Source organism: Symphalangus syndactylus, chromosome 17 (genome assembly GCF_028878055.3).
Source record: "Symphalangus syndactylus isolate Jambi chromosome 17, NHGRI_mSymSyn1-v2.1_pri, whole genome shotgun sequence".
Taxonomy (NCBI): Eukaryota; Metazoa; Chordata; class Mammalia; order Primates; family Hylobatidae; genus Symphalangus; species Symphalangus syndactylus.
The window spans coordinates 24,660,771-24,674,538 of record NC_072439.2 but is presented as its reverse complement, the minus strand read 5'-3'; the positions used below and the strand labels follow the sequence as shown (position 1 = coordinate 24,674,538).

The 13,768-nt window shown below is 42.8% G+C and overlaps 2 protein-coding genes across 10 annotated transcripts in view; one reads left to right on the top strand and one right to left on the bottom strand.

Annotated features, from left to right (window-relative positions):
- LOC129466308 (zinc finger protein 585B) overlaps positions 1-13,768 on the bottom strand; it is a 224,412-nt gene that overhangs the window by 48,105 nt on the left and 162,539 nt on the right. The window lies entirely within an intron of this gene.
- ZNF383 (zinc finger protein 383) overlaps positions 1-13,768 on the top strand; it is a 31,007-nt gene that overhangs the window by 9,720 nt on the left and 7,519 nt on the right. For all 8 annotated transcript variants that reach the window (XM_055249725.2, XM_055249728.2, XM_055249726.2 and 5 more), the window contains 3 exons: positions 2,806-2,855; positions 8,911-9,037; positions 9,340-9,435. In XM_055249725.2, coding sequence (XP_055105700.1) covers positions 2,847-2,855; positions 8,911-9,037; positions 9,340-9,435 — 232 coding nt within the window. In that variant the 5' untranslated portion in view covers positions 2,806-2,846. The remainder of the gene's footprint in view (positions 1-2,805; positions 2,856-8,910; positions 9,038-9,339; positions 9,436-13,768) is intronic.

Sequence of the window (13,768 nt, the reverse complement as noted above, 5' to 3'; positions counted from 1 at the left end):
CAGCCCTACAGGGCCAGTGGATTTTGCTCTTGGTGTATGGAGATGAGAGATTGTAGAAATAAAGACCCAAGACAGAGATAGAAGAAAAGACAGCTGGGCCCGGGGGACAACTACCACCAAGACGCGGAGACCGGTAGTGGCCCCGAATGCCTGGTCGCGCTGTTATTTATTGTATATAAGACAAAGGGGCAGGGTGTGGAGTGAGAGTCATCTCCAATGATAGGTAAGGTCGCGCGAGTCACGTGTCCATGAGATAGGTGGCCCTTCCCTATTTGGTAGCCGAGGCAGAGAGAGAGAGGGGACAGTTTACGTCATAATTTTTTAAATGTATTTTGAAGACTTTAGTACTTTTACTAATTTTGTTACTGTTATTTAGAAGGCAGAGCCAGGTGTACAGGGCGGAACATGAAAGCGGACCAGAAGCATGACCGCTGAAGCACAGCATCACAGGAAGGCAGGCCTCTGGATGGCTGTGGGCGGGCCTGACTGACGTCAGGCCTTTTACAAGAGGTAGTGGAGCAGAGTGTTTTTTAACTTCCCCAGGGAAAGGGAGACTCCTTTTCCCCGTCTGTTAAGTAACAGGTGCCTTCCCAGGCACTGCCGCTACCGCTACCGCTAGACCAAGGTCTGCGAAGTAACAGGTGCCTTCCCAGGCACTGGCGTTACCGCTAGACCAAGGAGCCCTCTAGTGGCCCTGTCTAGGCATAACAGAGGGCTCACATTTTTGTTTTTTTGGTCACTTTTTATCGTGTCCTTTTAGTTTTTATCTCTGTACTGTGTTCCTTTAGTTTATATCCCTGTATGGCCTGGGTTTTTTTAGGTTATAACTGTAGAACAAAGATTATTATAGGAATAAAGTAATGCTACAAACTAATGATTAATATTTATATATAATTATAATTTATTTTTAGTATAACTATTTTTATTCTATATATTTTCTTTATTATACTAAAACAGCTTGTGCCCTTGGTCTCTTGCCTTAACACCTGGGTGGCTTGCCGCCTACAGTATGCAGTAAGCTCTCATTTGGAACATTTGGCTAATTTGTTATTTTATTGTATCCCATTTCTACTTGGTTTTGTGTGTGTCTACTAACTGCAGTGAATCCCCTTTTCATCTTGGGATATTGTGTGAGGCCACTGTTGTGATCGGTCCTTCTGGCTTTGGTACAGTTTTTCCTTTTTCTGGGACTAACTGGCTTTTTCAAAGTTCCCGAGTTTATTCTTTTTGTCTTGTGTAGATGGAAACAAGCCGCTAATACTAGAACTATAAAAAACAAGATAAGAAAAAAACACATATATAACCCTTCTCTAATTATTGTATGTAAAAAACTGTTTTCTTCACCCACCTTTTTGGTGCACTTTATAACAATTTTTTTCTTACATATTATTATGGACTTAGAGCATTTCACAGCTATTTCAACTGACTGATAGCTGTTAAAGACTATCATAGTGTGGAGGAGTGGCAGAAGTATTCTGTTTATTGTTGTGTAAGTTTTCATTAGTTGGCTAATGGGATCCCCTCTTAGGAGACTCTTAAAAGGAGTCCTTTCAGCACAGATATTTTTAAAAACAGCCTCACCTTTTGGCAACGGCAAAAGGTTGAATTTCTTTTTTCTTTTTTTTTTTGAGACAGAGTTTCACTCTTGTTGCCCAGGCTGGAGTGCAATGGCGTGATCTCGGCTCATTGCAACCTCCACCTCCTGGGTTCAAGCGATTCTTTTGCCTCAGCCTCCTGAGTAGCTGGGATTACAGGCATATGTCACCACACCTGGCTAATTTTGTATTTTTTTTTTTAGTAGAGACGGTTTCTCCATGTTGGTCAGGCTGATGTTGGTCAGGCTGGTCTCGAACTCCCGACCTCAGGCAGGTGGTCTACTTGCCTCAGCCTCCCAAAGTGCTGAGATTACAGGCTGTGAGCCACCGCACCCAGCCTTTTTTTTTGAGTCAGAGTCTCACCCTGTCACCCAGGTTGGAGTGCGATGGCACAATCTCGGCTCACTGCAACCTCTGCCTCCCAGGTTCAAGGGATTCTTGTGCCTCAGCCTCCCAAGTAGCTGGGATTACAAGCATATATATATGTGTGTATATTTATATGCCTATGTGTATGTATATGTGTGTGTATATATATATACACATATGTGTGTATATATATGTACACACATATGTGTACATATATATATACACACACACATACATATATATATAGATTTTTTAATAAAACAGCTAGAAGAATTAGTGCCCCCTGCATCCCTGTGTGTTTAGGGGTGGGTGCGGGTGTTGTGTGTGTGCATGTTGTGAGGGAAGTTGACTTTTTGAGGGTTGAGAAACAAAAAGACTTGATTAGGGAAGTCTTTGGTCTTTCTGATCTGAGTGCACTGTGTTCCTGGCGAAAGGGCACCACTTGTGTGAGTCTGGTTTGGGGACCTGAGGGCTGCAAAGGAGGTCATGGTAGCTCAGTCTTGGGTTATAGTAGGTCAGTAGCTCAGGGCAGGCCATAGTAGCTCAATCGTGGTTCAGAGCAACATCACTGAGGTGGGACAAGGTGTGGCCCGAATCCCTTGGCTAAGGCAGGAATTTAGGTTGTTTGCATGAGTGAGAATGAATCTGGGTCCTTGTCTTGCTGCAGCTAAAGCCTGAGGTTTGTAGGATTGAGGAAGGAGTAGGATTTGTTCCATATTCCCACTAGCTAGAGTTATATCTTAAGACCAAGTAGTACGGAGGTAGTTTTATCTGGCTTCTAGTGTGATTTCTAGAGGGTTTTACTTCCCCAGTCATGCAATCTCAGAACACTATCCTTTTTCAGGAGAACGGCCTCAAGGAAGACTATCTGCAATACTGGAAGCCATGGCTGAGGTGAGTTGATGCTTTTTCTTGCCTTCCTGACATTTAGTTTAAAAAAAAAAAAAGACAGCATTTGCTTTCCTTATCCTGACATTTCTGGCTAACAGAGTTCCCCTTCAGAATCCTTGTCCCCATTTTTTCTTAGCAAGATAATCCTATACCATCTCTAAGTATCCCTTTTATTTTTATAAATCAACCAGCATTAATAATTTCATTCTGTAAATACCTGAGCATCTCTTTTTTTGAACTCTTTCCCAAGGACTATGATACGGGATGAATTATCTCAAGGAAGCAAGAATAGATTTGTAAAATGAACTTACCCTGTCTGGACCATTATTTGATGAGTTGAAGGTGTGAGTTACTTAGCTGGAAATATAGAAAAGCCAAGATTATCTCTACAGAGTAGCATTCTCCAGTAAGATAGGATGAAATGTGGTGCTGGTAGTTCCAAATGTTGGATTGTTGCAAGATCTGGTTTAGGCACCTTTGGGGATCATGAGGTTGGTGGCTGATGCAGATCTCTGCAACTCTGTAAGAACATCCTGGAGAGAAGTCCAATTTGAGGTTGGATAGGAAGTTTGGATTGCAAGGAATTTCTGTGAATCATTGAGTTTTCTGTATCTCAGAATGAAGGATAGTGATAATGGATGTTTACAATGGTTCAGCCAATGCATAAGTCATTTAGGTCACACTGTCAGAGCTCAGAAGAACCTTTTAAGTCTTATCCAGTAATATCTATATTGTAGAAAATTCTACCACCAGAAAAATAATTATTAAAGAATTTGTAAAAGGCCAGGTGCGGTGGTTCACGCCTGTAATCTCAGCACTTTGGGAAGCGGAGGCGGGCAGATCACCTGAGGTCAGGAGTTAGAGACTAGGCTGGCCAACATGGTGAAACCCCTTGTCTACTAAAAACACAAAAAATTAGGCAGGCGTGGTGGCACATTCCTTTAGTCCCAGCTACTCGGGAGGCTGAGGCAGGAGAATCCTTGAACCTGGGAGGCAGAGATTGCAGTGAGCCAAGATCACGCCACTGTACTCCAGCCTGGGTGAAATCTCAAAAAAATAAAAATAAATAAAATAACTTTACATATATCTTTTTTGTAGCTTTGATTGATGCTCTAAGATTACATGGGGGTAGTTTAGAATATATTAGATGAAGGACAACTTTGGACATAACCCAGACCAAGAGTTGAGAACTTTTGCATCAGGCACAAGCAAACTGATTACAGTTGTGTTATACAGATCATGTAGCTGCTGTGTAATGTGACCTTAAATAGTCTTCCTGCATAGGATGAGCAAAAGGGGATGACTCATTAATAAGATAGTGATTTAAGACATTCCCTGGCTACCCCTTGCATTGTTAGGTATTGTCTTTAGCAGAATCATGAAGACCTTTTTTCTCCCTTACTAAAGGAGAAAGGCCGGGCGTGGTGGCTCACACTTGTAATCCCAGCACTTTGGGAGGCCGAGGCGGGCGGATCACGAGGTCAGGAGATCGAGACCACGGTGAAACCCCGTCTCTACTAAAAATACAAAAAAAAAAAAAAAAAAATTAGCCGGGCATGGTGGCGGGCGCCTATAGTCCCAGGAGAATGGCGTGAACCCGGGAGGCGGAGCTTGCAGTGAGCAGAGATCGCGCCACTGCACTCCAGCCTGGTCGACAGAGCGAGACTCCGTCTCAAAAAAAAAATTAAAAAATAAAAAATAAATAAATAAATAAATAAAGGAGAAAAATTGATGGCCTGAGAAATCTTTCTCTGCTTTTCAATTTTATGAATTTTTTCAGAAGTTGTAACGCTATTATTACTGACTTTTTACTCATTTGATAAACATTAACTATTTTTGTTTTGGTCAGATAAATTATTGACAAAACTAATTAGTATTTTTTTATAAGTAAAACATTTTCCTTTTTTCCTCAAAATGTTGTTTTTTTTTTTTTTTTTTTTTTGGAGATGGAGTCTCACTCTGTTGCCCAGGCTAGAGTGCAGTGGTGCGATCTCGACTCACTGCAACCTCCGCCTCCCAGGTTCAAGCAATTCTCTGCCTCAGCCTCCCGAGTAGCTGGGATTACAGGCAACTGCCACCACGCCTGGCTAATTTTTTGGTAGTTTTAATAGAGATGGGGTTTCATCACGTTGGCCAGACTGGTCTTGAACTCCTGACCTCGTGATCCACCCGCCTTGGCTTCCCAAAGTGCTGGGATTACAGGCGTGAGCCACTGCGCCTGGCCAAAAATGTTTTTTTCACATAGGTCTATACAGCTAACTAGTAGACCAGAGAATTACCTCATCTTATTTTGGTTTTATACCAATAAAATATACCTTGGAGGCTGGGCGCGGTGGCTCAAGCCTGTAATCCCAGCACTTTGGGAGGCCGAGGTGGGCGGATCACGAGGTCAGGAGTTCGAGACCATCCTGGCCAACATAGTGAAACCCTGTCTCTATTAAAAATACAAAAAAATTAGCAGGGCGTGGTGGCGGGCGCCTGTAGTCCCAGCTACTCGGGAGGCTGAGGCAGGAGAATGGCGTGAACCCGGGAGGTGGAGCTTGCAGTGAGCCGAGATGGTGCCACTGCACTCCAGCCTGGGGGACAGAGCCAGACTCTGACTCAAAAAAAAAAAAAAAAAAAAAAAATACCTTGGATACTCAAAAAAAAAAAAAAAAAAGGAAGAAAGAAAACCATAAGGTCATGATGCATAATTTTATTAGGATGCACATTGTATCTGGTTCTCTTTCTTTTTGTAATATTACCAGTTATTGATAATTTTTAGGTTCAATCATTAGGGGTTACAAGAGATATTTTAATTCTGTCATTCTTCCTTCATAGATTAAGTGGAATACTTCTATCTATAAAATATAACTTTCCCTCATCAATTGTTTAGTTACCCTGAAGGACAGTTCATATAGGAAAGAAGAATGTTTGATTCTTTCCATTTAATTACCAGTTTTCCAAATAATGAATTGGCTTCTTAGACTCATCTAAAAGTGATCAATAATGTTTTAAAATATTATTGTGAACTCATGGATTAAACATTTTTAATATGATTAGTCCATTGCAGTTGTCCATATAATTTGATGTGCAACCAATCCAAATGAACACGTATTATTCTGTCCTATAATGCTATTGTATTATATTCTCTTACTTTTTTTTTTATCCTCTTGATTTCTCTGCAGAAAATAGAGAAATTCATCAAAAGCAATGGAAAGTTTCCTTGGAAGATTATTATCTAGTCACACTTGCATACAGTGCAAGACCCCCCACCTTACAGCATTCTGCAGTTTGGGATTTTTTTTTTCTTGGTTTGTTTTTGTATTTATTTATTTATTTATTTATTTATTTAGACAGAGTCTCGCTCTGTCATCCAGGCTGGAGTGCAGTGGTGCTGTCTCAGCTCACTGCAAGCTCTGCCTCCCAAGTTCAAGTGATTCTCCTGCCTCATCCTCCCAAACAGCTGGTATTACTGGTGCCCGCCACCATGCCTGGCTAATTTTTTTGTATTTTTAGTAGAATTTTTAGTAGAGATGGTGTTTCACCACGTTAGGATGGTCTAGATCTCCTGACCTCTCTGCCTGCCTCGGCCTCCCAGAGTGCTGGAATTACAGGCGTGAGCCACCGCGCCCAGCTGTTTTTATTTTTTTTGAGACGGAGTCTCGCTTTATTGCCCAGGCTGGAGTAAAGTGGTGCGATCTCGGCTCACTGCAACCTCCGCCTCCCAGGTTCAAGCGATTCTTCTGTCTCAGACTCCTGAGTAGCTGGGACTACGGGCACCTGCCACCATGCCTGGCTAATTTTTATATTTTTAGTAAAGATGGGGTTTCGCCATGTTGGTCAAACTGGTCTTGAACTCTTGACCTCGTGATCCGCCCACCTCGGCCTCCCAAAGTGCTGGGATTACAGGCATGAGCCACCACGCCCAGCCTGGGATTTGTTTTTAATCCCATGAAAAATGTCCTAATAGGGCTTTGGCATATCTTTGTTCCAATTTCTACATTGAGGAGGGGAAGAAGCTTTCTTTTTATTAAATAAAATACACATCTATTTTTTTTTTTAATTTTATTTATTTATTTTTTTGAGTCGGAGTTTCACTTTTGTTGCCCAGGCTGGAGTGCAGTGGCGCAATCTCTGCTCACTGCAACTTCCGCCTCCCAGGTTCAAGCGATTCTCCTGCCTCAGCCTCCCAAGTAGCTGGGATTACAGGCATGCACCACCACGCCCTGCTAATTTTGTATTTTTAGTAAAGAAGGGGTTTCTCCATGTTGGTCAGGCTTAGCCTTGAACTCCCGACCTCAGGTGATCCACCCGCCTCGGCCTCCCAAAGTGCTGGGATTGGAGGCATGAGCAACCACACCCGGCCTACATCTATTTTATTAAATAAATGCCTCAAGCATTAGTTCCTAATGAAACAAAAATACAAATAAAACATCTAAATATCCAAATACCACATTTTCTCTAGATTTCCCCCAAAATGTGCCTTATCTCCCTGTACTTTTACATATTTCTGGTATCTTCATTTTTTTAGTTTTGCAATGTCACTGTCAAGATAGAATTATTTGATGGCTTAAGACAACTTTTGTAAGATTTTCAAACCCTAAATTTATAAATCCTATTACAAAAAAAATTATATAATTTGATGTGCAAGTTGTAACAGTATTGGCCAGTGGGAGTGTCTTCAAGTTGGCCCCTAGTCTTATCAGCATAATCCTAACAGTTTTTTGGTTGCTTTCTTGCTTTTTGGTATAACAAGATGTTTTTTTTGTTTGTTTGTTTTTGTTTTGTTTTGTTTTTTTTGAGACGGAGTCTCGCTCTGTCGCCCAGGCTGGAGTGCAGTGGCGCAATCTCGGCTCACTGCAAGCTCCGCCTCCCGGGTTCACGCCATTCTCCTGCCTCAGCCTCTCCGAGTAGCTGGGACTACAGGCGCCCGCCACCACGCCCGGCTAATTTTTTTTGTATTTTTAGTAGAGACGGTGTTTCACCGTGGTCTCGATCTCCTGACCTCGTGATCCGCCCACCTCGGCCTCCCAAAGTGCTGGGATTACAGGCGTGAGCCACCGCGCCCAGCAAGATGTTCAGATTCATCCTGTGCATTTCGTAAAAGTTGCTCTTGTGGATTTCGTGAAATCAGTTCTTTTCCCAAAGAACCTTGGTTTCTATTATTTGAAAATGATACTTAGAAACCACAATCTAGGCTGGGTGCAGTGGTTCACGCCATAATCCCAGCACTTTGGGAGGCTGAGGCGGGCAGATCACCTGAGGTCAGGAGTTCGAGACCAGCCTGGCCAAGATGGTAAAACCCTGTCTCTACTTAAAATACAAAAATTAGCCAGGTATGGTGGCGTGTGCCTGTAATCCCCACTACTTAGGAGGCTGAGGCAGGAGGATTGTTTGAACCCAAGAGGTGGAGGTTGCAGTGAGCCGAGATTGTGCCACTGCACTCTAGCCTGGGTGACAAAAGTGAAATTCCATCTCAAAAAAAAAAAAAAAGAAAAGAAACCACAATCTAGACACTAGGGATGCTCGTTGCTACTGGATTAGTCATCATTTCTTTTTGTTTTGTTTTGTTTTTTGAGATGGAGTTTCTCTCTTGTTGCCCAGGCTGGAGTCCAATGGCGTGATCTCGGCTCCCTGCAACCTCTGCGTCCCAGGTTCAAGTGATTCTCCTGCCTCAGCCTCCTGAGTAGCTGGGATTACAGGCATGCACCACCATGCCCGGCTAATTTTGTATTTTTTGTAGAGACAGTGTTTCTCCATGTTGGTCAGGCTAGTCTCCAACTCCTGATCTCAGGTGGTCCGCCCACCTCGGCCTCCCAAAGTGCTGGGATTAGAGGCGTGAGCCACTGCACCCGGCCTAGGATTAGTCATCATTTTTAGACCTTTTCAGTGGACAGAGTCAGGAATTTGTTTAATGTAAACTTCCTACTCTTGTATCTATTTCTGAGATCTAAAGATACAGGTTCTCGGTGACACCAATGTAATTACACATTTTGTATTACCCCACAGTACAAGCACAGTAGTCTCTGATATATTTTTTTAATTACACAAGTAATACGTATGTTTAATTTTTCAGGGATCAGTGATGTTCAGTGATGTGTCCATAGACTTCTCTCAGGAGGAGTGGGACTGCCTGGACCCTGTTCAGAGGGACTTATACAGAGATGTGATGTTGGAGAACTACAGCAATCTGGTTTCAATGGGTAAGGGCATCTGTACCAGTGATTCCCAGTTCTTCTCTGGAATGTCTGCTTCTTCCACAGTGAATTTCTCAGCTGCTTTTCAGGTTACTAGCTGAATTTCTATTCTTTATTACCAAACAAATGGTTTGAGCTGAAATGAAAAGGAAGAGTGGGAAACTGGCAACTCCAGTGGGCTGTGGTTGAAGCTTCATCTTCATCTTTCTTTGGCTGTTCCTGTAGTGGCATCTCTTCCTTGATAATCAAGGGACTGGATCTCATTTACCCCTAGCATAACCATGTTCCATATCTTTTCTTGTGAGCAGGACTTTACACTCCTAAGCCTCAAGTGATCTCCTTATTGGAACAAGGGAAAGAGCCCTGGATGGTTGGCAGAGAGCTTACAAGAGGCCTGTGTTCAGGTAAGTGGGAAATGACTAGACAGGAGAAAGGCGTGACAGGTCAGAACTCAGCTGGTCGGGGAGGAAACAGCACCTTTGAGATGTTATCCCTGAAGCTCCCATCAAGAAACTAGGCCAGTGGAGAAAATGAAGTCCTTTTAGCATAGTTATTAAATAACCTGTTTCGCCCTTTTCCTCACCTACCACTCTTTCTACTACTCCTCTCCAACCCTCCTCTTAATTTCAAGCAGAAGTTACCTTTTACTTCTCTAAAAAAAACCCTATTTTACCTGTATTTTAGATTCAGCTGCTTGCTAGCTTTATTTACTCTCTCTTTTTTTTTTTTTTTTTAAGGGTCTGGCTCTGTCACCCAGGCTAGAGTGGAGTGACATGATCATAACTTATTGTAGGCTCAAACTTCTGGGCTTAGGCAGTCTCCCTGCCTCAGCCTTCCAAGTAGCTGGGACTGTAGGCATGTGCCACCATGCCTGGCTAATTCTTTTTCTTCTTCTTCTGCATTTTTTTTTTTTTTTGAGACAGAGTCTCACTCTGTCGTTCAGGCTGGAGTGCAGTGGCGCGATCTTGGCTCACTGCAACCTCTGCCTCCTGGGTTCAGGCGATTCTTCTGCCTCAGCCTCCTGAGCAGCTGAGACTACAGGTGCGTGCCACCATGCCTGGCTAACTTTTGTATTTTTAGTAGAGATGGGGTTTCACCATATTGGCCAGGCTGTTCTTGAACTCCTGACCTCGTGATCCACCCGCCTCACCCTCCCAAAGTGCTGGGATTACAGGCATGAGCCACTATGCCCGGCCCCTCTTCTGCATTTTTTAGACTTGTACAGGTGTTTTCTACTACCACTCCCCAAAATAATATAATTGCGTCTGTATACACACATGTGAATACACACACACACACACAGACACACACACACACCCCTTGCCCAAGTACTGGTCTTCATTATAGCTGCCTGTCAGTGACCTGTTTTATCAGACTGTCTTCAATGTTTCCTTTATCGATCTTTTTTAGATTTCCTGGTTTGTGTAAGAGAATCTTCCAGGTGCTACAGTTTACTAATTGTGTTACCTTTACGAACTCAAGGTCCAAAAGTGGTGCTAAAATATATACATATATGACTTCCACAAAGTAGAATAGTATAAAAGAGAAATGAGATAAGGAGTTTAGCAGAAAGTCAGTATGTAGAAGTCAATATGTAGAAGCAGAAAATCAACTATGTAGAAGTGGAATTAATCCCTATTGAAGTAGTAGGTGGAGCCTTGGAAGTGACTGCAATCACCATGTATAGAGATATTGTTGGGGCCAAGAAAAGGATCTGTGCCTATATTAAAAAGGAAGAGGTGGCAGAGCAGGAGAGATTTGGGATGAAGTAGGAGAACCAGAAGAGTACTTATTGAGCACTACTGTGTACCAAGCATTGGTCCAAGGGCTGGGACTATAGTATTCATGAAGGCATTCTAAAGTTCTGCACTTCTGAAGCCTACATTCTAGAGGGTAAGAGAGAAAATGTCTTAGTCCATTTTGTGCTGTTACAACAGAATACCTCACATTGAGTAATTTATAAAGAACAGACGTTTATTTTCTCATAGATCTAGACGCTAAGAATTCTAAGATCAAGGCACTGGCATCTGATGAGGGCCTTCTTGCATCTTTGTGTGGCAGAAGGCAGAAGGGCAAGAAAGCCAACTCCTTTCATCAAGCCCCTTCATAAGAGCACCCAAACCCATTCTTGAGGGATGGGTCTTTAAAGCCCGATCATCCCTTAAAGGCCCCGCCTTTGTTTTTGGAAATTTTTATTTTTTGAGACAGGGTCTCACTCTGTCACCCAGGCTGGAGTGCAGCGGCACAATCATGGCTCACCACAGCCTCAACCTTCTGGGCTCAGGTGATCCTTCCACCTCAGCCTCCCGAGTAGCTGGGACCACAGGCACACGTCACCACGCCCAGCTAATTTTTGTATTTTTTTGTAGAGACAGGGTTTCGCCATGTTGCCCAGGCTGGTCTGTAACTCCTGGGTTCAAGCGATCCACCCACCTTGGCCTACCAAAGTACTAGGATTAAAGGCTTGAGCCACTGTGTCTGGCCCCCACCTCTTAGTACTTATCACATTGGCAACAGCTGAATTTTGAAGGAGAGACATTCAAACCATAGCAGAAGATAAACATGAATGTCAAGTATATATGTATGAAACAATATTAGCATGACATTAATATATAATATATAAATATATTTTTATATATTATATATCACATATTTATTTACATGTAACTAACATATTGGTATAGTATAAACAATATATATTATATATTAATACATTATATTTCTATATTATTATATGTCCATGTGTATATGAAATGTCAGGTGGTGGGTGATAGATAAGTGCTATGAAGAGAGGCTAGAGAGGGCCTCTCTGATGAGGTGTTCTTTTAGTGAAGACTTGAAGAAAGTGAGGGAACAGGTAATATAAATATATGCTAGGAGAGATTCAGGCAAAGGGAACAGGAAGAACCAAGTACTCAAGTTCAGAGCTTTTTGGCAGCCACCATTGTGGCTGAAATTGAATAAGCAAAGCGGGAATTGTAGAAGAGGAGATCGGGAAAGTAGCAGGCTTATGAGTGTTTGCATGCTGAGTGCAGGTCAGGTTGGGAGTTAGATGTACCTGTAGATGATTTTGGGTCTTGTGGACCTTGAATTTTACTCCGAATGAGGCTTAAATCCATTGAATGATTTAGCAGAGTGACATGATCATGTTTGTAAAGGATCATTCTTGCTCTAGGGGTTCCTAACTTTGGATTCCTTTAGGTAGAATTCAGGGAGTCCATGAACTTGGATGAGAAGAAAAAATACATCTTTTTTTTTTTTTGAGACAGAGTCTCACTCTGTCACCCAGGCTTGAGTGCAGTGCTGTGATCTCAGCTCCCTGTAGCCTCCACCCCGCAGGTTCAAGCGATTCTCCTGCCTCAGCCTTCTGAGTAGCTGGGATTACAGGTGCCTGCCACCGCACCCGGCTAATTTTTGTATTTTTAGTAGAGATGGGGTTTCACCATCTTTGCCAGGCTGGTATGAACTTGTGACCTTGTGATCCACCTGCCTCGGTCTCCCAAAGTGCTGGGATTACAGGCATGAGCCACTGTGCCCAGCCCAAAAATACATCTTTATATTTAATAACCTCTAATTGAGATATAACATTTCTTCCTATCATGATGTATGGGACAAACCATAGTGGCAGTGGTAGTAGTAGTAGTTCCTGTGACTTTGACATTAATGGAAATCACAGATACGTTCATATTATTTTACTGTTATTGTAGGCATATTGAAATATTTATGCTCATCACTACTTCAGAATTAATGTAGTACTAGGCTTGCCACTAGGTCTTGTTTAATGTTTTACTAAAGAAGAAAACTCCAGGCAGAGAGAAGAACCCCTGTGAAGGCTCTGATGGGGAAAAGCTTGGTGTGTTTGAAGGACTAAATGCCAGTGTTGGTGGGCCCCATGAGCAAGTGGGAGTGGAGTGTGAGTCAGGGTTTGGACAGACAGGCAGGAGCCACAGCATTCAGCCTTTGCAGGAGATTGTGAGGAGTTCGGACTTTGAGCAGTGGAAGCCTAAGCCAAATGATATTATTCTCTGAATAGATTAAAGGGTGAGAGAGCTTGGTGGGGAGACTGGTTGAGGAGGCTACTTCACTGGTCTAGGTAAGAGTTGATTCTGGTTTGGAAGATGACATTGGCAGTAGAAGACAGAAGAGGGCAGTTTCAAAACTTTACTTGGGAGCTTAACTAGATGAAAGTTACTGCAAGATCTGCCGGGCGCGGTGGCTCGTGCTTGTAATCCCAGCACTTTGGGAGGCCGAGGCGGGTGGATCACGAGGTCAGGAGATCGAGACCATCCTGGCCAACATGGTGAAACCCCATCTCTCCTAAAATACAAAAAAAATTAGCCGGGCATGGTGGTGCACGCCTGTAGTCCCAGCTACTCGGGAGACTGAGGCAGGGGAATTGCATGAACCCTGGAGGCGGAGGTTGCAGTGAGCCGAGATCGCACCACTGCACTCCAGCCTGGTGACAGAGTGAGACTGTGTTTCAAAAAAAAAAAAAAAAAGTTATTGCAAGATCATATAGAGATAGGAGGAAAAAGATTGTGTTGGAATGAATTCCCTGTTCCTGTTTTGAGATACTCCAATAGGCTTCATTTTGATATCTTCAAACCATTTAATTTGCTTAATATCCCCATTTTTAGTAAGAAATTGTTCCATAATAATGCCTGAACACTTTACTCCAAAACATGTATATACATTTTCCTATAACCCCCCAGTAATCATGAGTTAAGGATTATTGCC